Raw genomic sequence first — 7,830 nt, 5'->3', positions numbered from 1 at the left:
AAAGTCACTAAAGTGATTTACCATCAGTCACGGATGATTTATTAGTGATCACTGGCACTGATCTTAAAAAAGTACTGAGGGAAAGGAAAGCACTCTGACACATCAGCTCTGAAATGTGACTATGCTGGCAGGAACACCAGACTTGAAACATTTATTTCTATAAATGGCTTAATGTTTGCAATTAATAATTGGCTTCCTGCCACTTTCCCAGAGGAAAAATTATAGCTTGTCAGAAAGAATTCAGTTGCATAACAGTATTGCGAAGGCCTTTCAAGAGGGCGCATGTAGTGTTTTTAGTAACCAGTAGATGGCACTCCATTTCATATTAATAATAATTTCTTGTAGTGTAGAACAATTTCAGCACTGTCAAACAGCAATTAAAACTCTCGGCCTGTCACATCCGTGAAGTCTTGTATCTTTTGAGTTATTTTCCAAGAATATTTTTATAATAATTGTAAATATCCTTTCTGAATAAAACTGACTTCAATCAGTTAAGGTAAACAGAGCAATATTTTTAAAAATAATTTTAATTAGTTTAATACACAATTTATTTCACATTATGTGTTTATTATCTACATGAATTTCCCATTTAAGATATTTGTTCATTTGTTTGACATTACACAAATAACTTATATGAATCAATCAATCAATAATAATTGTTTAAATATTACTCATATGAATTGATTAATTAAGTCAAGCACAAATAAACTTTTTTGCCTTGAAAGTTTTTATAACTAAAAATATAATAAAACAAAATGCTACCAAAAAAGATACCACTTATCACTTCTTCAACATTATAAACATGTCTGGTGAAAGAAATCCAAAAATATTAATGAAAAACATTTCACATTAATGTTTTAAGATGAACATTGGTGAAGTTGAGGTAGTTACAAATAAAGTGAAAATTAATATCTGAAGCCATTCATGAAGACATGGTTTTCCTGCTTGCCTGTTTGCAGGTTTAGTAATGTGTAATGTGCCATTCAGTATGCATTGTCTTCCTGTACACACAATTAAATTGATGAAAAAGCTCAAGTTCCTTGCCTCTCTGGTTAGTCAAGCTTTTCCTGTTTTAAGCAGAAACCTTACTAAAAAGCTTACTGACTAAAAAGACAGCAAGACTGTAGCAATTCCCAGCTTGTAATAGAGCATCATGCCTATGACTGCTTACCTTTGTACCTTTCAGAGTCTCCTGGCCGCAAGGGCACTGCAATGTACAGAGAGAAAGGAGCAGTGCAGAATGGAAAAGGGGCTAGAATGGGAATGTATACTGATAAGTATAATTAAAGTTGTGTATTTCCTGTTATTTTTACTGCTGGAGTGGGATGTGGTGCTTGTTTTTGGTGATTGTGCACATGTAAGTGGCAATTCGGGGGTTTTGTATTGATGTCTGGAGGTAAGGAGGGGGCATGTGGGTGTGGGATCTGAGGAGATGTGAACAGAGCAGGTGTGCCTTGAGACCTGGCATCATGCCTACTTGCCTGACACATGCCCTGGCCCCTGGGATATTTGTCAAAATGCTCAGCCTTTTCCTGGAAATCAAGGCCATGCTTCCGTCCTCAATGCACCGTCACCATTGTCCCTGTCACTTTTTTTGGAAACGGAGGCAGGTGCCAGACTGTGAGCCTCACATCCAGCAGGTGACACACCGGAATCACAACCCCTCCTGTGCCAAACTGCTCCCCTATATCGGTGACACATTGACAACAAAAGGCAGAGGAACGTAAATAGCATGGACGCGGACCTGCAACTGTGCAGTAGCGCTGCTGTTGTGGGGCTCATTGTGATGCCAATCACTCTCCCACAATGCACCAGTACACAGGAGTGTTGACATAACATGACCTTTTTTTACTCCCTGTTGTGAGTTAATTTTACTGTATGCTGTCCCAAAACTCCCATTGTTAAATGAGCCATTTAAATGAGCCTTGAGTAAAGATCTATACTTCCTGAAAACAAACAATGTAATTGACAGGTATCATTGGTGATGCTTACCATTATATGCAGGTGATTTCCAGGCAACACAGGAAACCTAATGAGCTAAAACAGTCCACTCCAAACACAAAATGAATGACACAGAATTGCATAACAAAGTAGAGCTTTATTGTTGACATTGTTATTATCATTACTCATGCAGCATGCTAACACAACTGAATAAACAGCAACAAGGAACATTAAAAGATGAGTCCTATGATTGCATCTGAAATCATATCCCTCCTGTATCTTTGCCTTGGCCCCAGAAGGAAAGGGTTATATAGGAGAAAAGTATTCCTTACACATCTTAAATCTGGCAGCATCCCAGAACGTTAAAACAATGAGTGAAAATCTTAATACATGAGTTCCAGGCTTCCAGGATTGGCTTTAAAGCAAATCTAAGAATTATACTAGAAAAGACTCCCTTTACAATCAAACAGAGCAATAAATTTTAACTGCCTGTCAACAGACAGTAATGATAATTTATTTTATGTATATTTTTTTGCTTCAGAAATAATGACAGTGAAAATGTCAGTAGTGTCACACAAACCAATGAAATATGACTATAACATAATAGTTTCTCTCATGGGACCTAGAGACAATATTAACATATATATTGTTCAATTTATCAGTGATGACATTAAGTTGTTATTTTCTCCTTTTGGTCTGTCACACTGGAAACCTAATTGAAATGGGTACCTGCAAATTTCAGACTCTGTAGCAAATGCCAAGAGAAAAAGACACCCAGCAGCAGGCCAGGACATGGCAGGCAATGACAATCAGATTAGCAGGTGGATTCATTGACACATGTTTTCAGTAATGGGCTCTAGGAGCCTTTTTGTATGTGATGAAACCAGGAGGGCCTACCACGTACATACTGCTGCCAGTTTGGACACTTCCACATCTCTAATTTGTAGCATTTGTAGCCTGTAGAGCAGGAGTGTGCTAGGCTTTGTTCCAAAATTAATCCAATTAATTTCATGTAAAACTACAAAGTGCAACTTGTCTTGAGACAACCATATTTGCTTCTATTTTAATGTGGTATAATTCACCAGAAAATTAGGTACTCCTGGCATGAGGCAATGTAGTCTGTCAGAATTTCTGTTGTGATCTAGTTTGATTTTTATAACTATTGCAGAGGAATTATAAATAAATAAATAAATAAATAAATAAATAAATAAATAGTGTGATAAATACATAAACAGAAACAGAAAATCCCAAAAAACACAGATGCAGATATACATACATTCAAAAACGTGGATGTAATTAATACAAAAATATAAACTCCTCAGAAAAATAAAAGCACACTCATCTATCATAATTCAAGATAAGCAGAGGCTTAGCCACACTTTTGTGTCACGGACATGCTAAACACTCGGTGGTTGAAAAGATCCCTACAAACAGTCTCTCATCAGCCAACCACTTGGTCAGTTGCGAATGGTTTCCATGGTCACCAAAACCCACGAGTCTCACCTTTTCATTTCTCTTGTACTGCGTTTGTTCTGCCACAGATACATCCAGAACAAGCTGGCTGGCTTCCAAAAAAAAAAAAACACTGATCACGACGAATCACAGACTCCTTACCCATTACTAATACTGTCTGAGCACACAATATAAAAGAAACAATTCCCATGAAACTGCAATGATCTGGGATCGTGGACTTGGAATTTTATATAACAAAACAGTTTCAATGGTCTGTTCTAATGGTCTGACAGATGGATAGAAATATTTAATAATAAATAGTGAATAACGTGTCTATACTACTCCTGGAAAATCAGCCAGTGCAAGTCCTGCAAAGTTTTTACTTTCTGGGTACACAACACAATGCAGCTTGCTAAAGCCTCCTTTGCGAGCGGCCTCCAAACCCAGAGCTGAATAAAAAACATTGAGTAAAATGTGGTCATATTGTCATCGTACTTTCAGAAGACAATCATTTCCCTCACAGGAAATATTTAATGTGGCATACCTTGATTTGAAAGGTATGTTTCTTGCGAGGCATCTAATCTTTTTGAAAAATCTATTGAAGCAATGCAAGAATTCATGTGAACTTTCAAATACGTTGAAAAAAGCAGGAGAGTGACTCATCCAGCAATCGCCCTTTGAATCATCTGTGCATGCAAGTCAGCCAGCTGCACGAAGGAGAAACTACATCATAACTGCTACTGGAAATTGCAGGCCAGATGAGGACACATTTCTCCATTCTGGATTTTGCATGCAAGCATGCCGTTCACCTTAAACACCCATCAGTGCTGTCCAAAAGTAGCCCTATCTTAGCTTATTATAGATTGCTCCTGCTTACAGATATGTGGGAGACAATTTAATCTCCTTATGTTGGGGAAAAACCCTCAGTTGCTTCAGTAAAAAATATCTAGCTGTATAAATAGAAAATATGTAAAATGTAAGCTCTGTAAGTCACACAGTGTCTGTCAAGCAAAAAAAAAAAACAAAGAAATAAAAAACACAAGCTTGTATCTCATGCAACAAATTAAATAATACATTCAGATGGAGTGATAGTAAGCGCAAATTGTTGTTTGATAGACTACAACACAGCCTTAACACGAGAGATTCTGTTCATCACAGGGTTGCTCATGCTTGCAAGCCCTTGTGAGTTGGACACATTTTCAGTCACATGACTTTGGGCTAACACACAAAGGCGCTGTTGCATGCTCCCATTGTAGTGCACCATTTTGTTTGAATTTCTGAGGGATGTGATGCAGATCTTGTTGATTGATCATGGGAACCCCATAACCCCAGTAAAAAAAGCATATAAAATCAGCCCACATTGAACTGCTACAAATATAAAATGAATGCATTGAATACATTTGCATAAAACCATTTTTATAAAACATACACAATAAGTGCATTGAGTGTTTTAGCTACATAGTCAACCAGTTTTTAAAGTACAACTGTACTTAGTCAGCAAGAGCCTGAATACAGCTGTGGGAAAAATAACAGGAACTTGACCACATGAGAAGATGTGAGAGTAAATAAATTCAGCGGCTTTTCTGTAATAGTCACATTAAATAGGTGTGAGCATGAAGTCTTCTGGCAGACTTCTTGGGATCTGACAGTACCACAGACATTGATATGGGAATGTGTGAAAAATTCAGTGCACCAGCACTGAAAAGGTTAGAGGTCACTTTGAAAAAGCTGTTTTTCAAATTTTTGAATATGTTGATATTGTTCCAGTAGTTAAGCATGAAACTAACTCCCATTATTCACCACATAGATGTTCCTTTGAATGAAGAATGTAGATATTGTGAAAATAATTACTCTTTATATGTGGCTTAATAAGACATGATCAATTCTGTGCATTTGCATAGAAGTGCAACAATTCACCCAAATCAGGTCTACCCATATTTTAAATCACCCAGAAAAGACCACTACCAAGAAGGGAATACAATTACCAAAGACCAACTCAAATTGTAATGTGCCTCGCTGTCCTCTAGAGGGCATGTAAACTCTGCTCATCTAAGGTTCAGTGGTATAGTAAATCACCACCAATCATGCTTGGGCTTCAGAGGTGCACGGTTTCTTATGTCTGAGTGCCAATACTAGACCTATGGGAGCCCATGACCTCATCATGCCTCCTGTCTGGTCTTGGTTCTGTAAGCAGACATTCAAGGCTAATGTGTTCAGTCCCCATCGAGTCCCCCAGGTCACAGAAGTCAAGTCTGGCGGAACCGGAATCCTGAGAGGTGACAGAAGCCTGCCTGAGGACAGGAGGAGTAGGCACTGAGAGAGAGAGGCCAGAGTGATGGGCATCCTTGGGGATGCTGCTGTGCAGGGTGTGGGTGGGGCTGGATCCAATGAGGTCATTCTGCCTGGGGCAGGTGGACTTCCGGAAGTGGAACGAGTCCTCAGAGGAGGAGGAGGCGGAACCAGAATGCGACAGGGAGCTCGTGGACATGTGGAGGTGGAGGTAGTCGCACGGGGACCAGCAAGTGGGCCGGGGAGAGCTGGACTGGGTGTATGCGTAGTCGGAGGCAGCAGCGACCTGCTGGCTCAGGCTGGGGTGGGACTGACTGAGATGGCTGGGGGAGCAGGACGGGTGGGCGCTGCTTGGGGCGGGGATGGGCGGCGCGTACCCAGGGTGAGCAACCGGATCCAGGGGGGACCCTAACAGGGCAGGGCCGAGCAGAGGAAGGCCAGCCCGAGGCTGCTGGTGGGCCGTGTAGGGAGAGTTTGGGGTGCTCCTGGAGGTGAGGCAGGAGGTCTGCTGGATGCCCATCCCTAGCCCAGCAGACCCTCTCAGGTCTGCGCAGCATGGCGTGTGTAAACTGGTGGGCGGCTGGCACTTCTCCGTCTCCGCTGCGTCCCCTATCACAGCTGCCCGCGTGTGGCTGGCGCTCCCGCCGTAGCTCCAAACCCGCCCCACGGGCTGTCTCGGGGGCTCCTGGCCCAAACGCTCCTGGTGCAGCTGCAGGCCCGCGGCCATGTTGTACGGCACCTGGGCCTGCCAGTCGGCGGCGACCGGGCTACTGTTGGCGGCGGGGGTGTGAACCATCTGCACACCATAAGGGTAGGCGGACATGGCAGAGGCATAGTGCTGCGCGGCCATGCGGACCTGCAGGAAGTGCATCATGTGGTGGAGCTCCTTTGTCAGCTCGGACACTTTCTGGTTCAGGTGGCTCATCTGTGGGCCAGAGGAGAAAAAGGGGGCCATCAGAATTTGGCAGAACACTGACGCTCAGAGCATGTATGCAGAGCAACATCAGGAGTGATGAGGATGATAATGCAATGAGATGGAAGCTAATGATAGAAAATTAATGATAATACAGTTGACGTGTCAGGTAGCCTAGAATTTGATATGTTTGTTTGGATTTCCCTACCCAGTAATTCACTTGGACTGTTTGGGCAATAGGTCATCTCAAAACTGCTGAGGATTCTTAAAACACCCACAAACCAAAAAACGCATGCAAGGCCACACACTACACAGAGAAAGGTTACATGCCGTTTTTAAAAAGCAGAGGCATGGACTCTTCCATTCCCTGGGTAGAATGTATCACTGCACACTATGCTGAAAGAGTGCTAGGAACTGGCTTCTTTTTACATACCCTGCCATTGGGGGTGTGAAACAGATAGCCGCTAGACGAGAGTGGGGGGTTTAGGAGGAGTGTGTAAAGGAAAGAGTGCTGAGAGGAAGTGCTGAGTCTCTGTGAGTCAGCACTCCTCCTGTAGTTCATTGACATTAAAAAGCCCCCTAATTATTTATTCATTCCCTCCTTTCAACACATGTAGTTTCATCTGGCACATCTACACACCCAGTCAATACCCAGCAGCACTAGAAAAACACCTAAGCTAGCTAATTGTCACTTACTGGGTGCACCTGTGGGTGGAATGTCTGAAGCATTCTTTTTTATGATGTCTGTTAATGGCAGATATCTCCAACAAAATTCACACAAGAAAGTACTTTACCATTACTTTAATGTCTGAAAAAGCAAAAATGGAATCTGTTAGCTACCATCTGCACCATGCACCATATTGCTCGGTAATGCACACCAGCTTCATCAATTCATGGCCTTCAAAGGGTGGAACTGTACGTGCAGGTACAAGCAGATAAACACGGCAGGGTCTGATTGCCTGTCTGTCACATGAGGATGCTGTGTAGCCTTCCCCACCCCCGATACACACCTCTTTGTTTAGCTGGCTGATGCTCTCTCTGACCTCCTCTGTCTCTAGGAGCAGAGTGGCGTTCACCTGGCCATCATCTGTGAGGGGAGACGAGGAGCCGAGTGAGGTCATCACACGGACACAAGACTTCTTTAACCATGGCCTGGCCGTATCCATGACTACTCCATAAAGCTATGGTCATCATCATTATTATTACATCACCTCTCTTATTCTTGAAATCACTAA

The 7,830-nt window shown here is 42.1% G+C and overlaps 1 protein-coding gene across 1 annotated transcript in view; it reads right to left on the bottom strand.

Moving 5' to 3' along the window:
• Positions 1-5,506: 5,506 nt before the first annotated feature.
• Positions 5,507-7,830, bottom strand: part of LOC118794638 (potassium voltage-gated channel subfamily H member 4-like) — a 29,337-nt gene continuing 27,013 nt past the window's right edge. The window contains exons 14-15 of the mRNA XM_036552891.1: positions 7,606-7,682; positions 5,507-6,607 (exon numbers count right to left, since the gene is read on the bottom strand). Of these exons, the coding sequence (XP_036408784.1) occupies positions 5,507-6,607; positions 7,606-7,682 (1,178 nt within the window). The remainder of the gene's footprint in view (positions 6,608-7,605; positions 7,683-7,830) is intronic.

The sequence above is a fragment of the Megalops cyprinoides genome, chromosome 19 (assembly GCF_013368585.1).
Source record: "Megalops cyprinoides isolate fMegCyp1 chromosome 19, fMegCyp1.pri, whole genome shotgun sequence".
In the NCBI taxonomy this organism is placed as follows: Eukaryota; Metazoa; Chordata; class Actinopteri; order Elopiformes; family Megalopidae; genus Megalops; species Megalops cyprinoides.
This window is presented reverse-complemented; position numbering and strand designations above follow the sequence as displayed.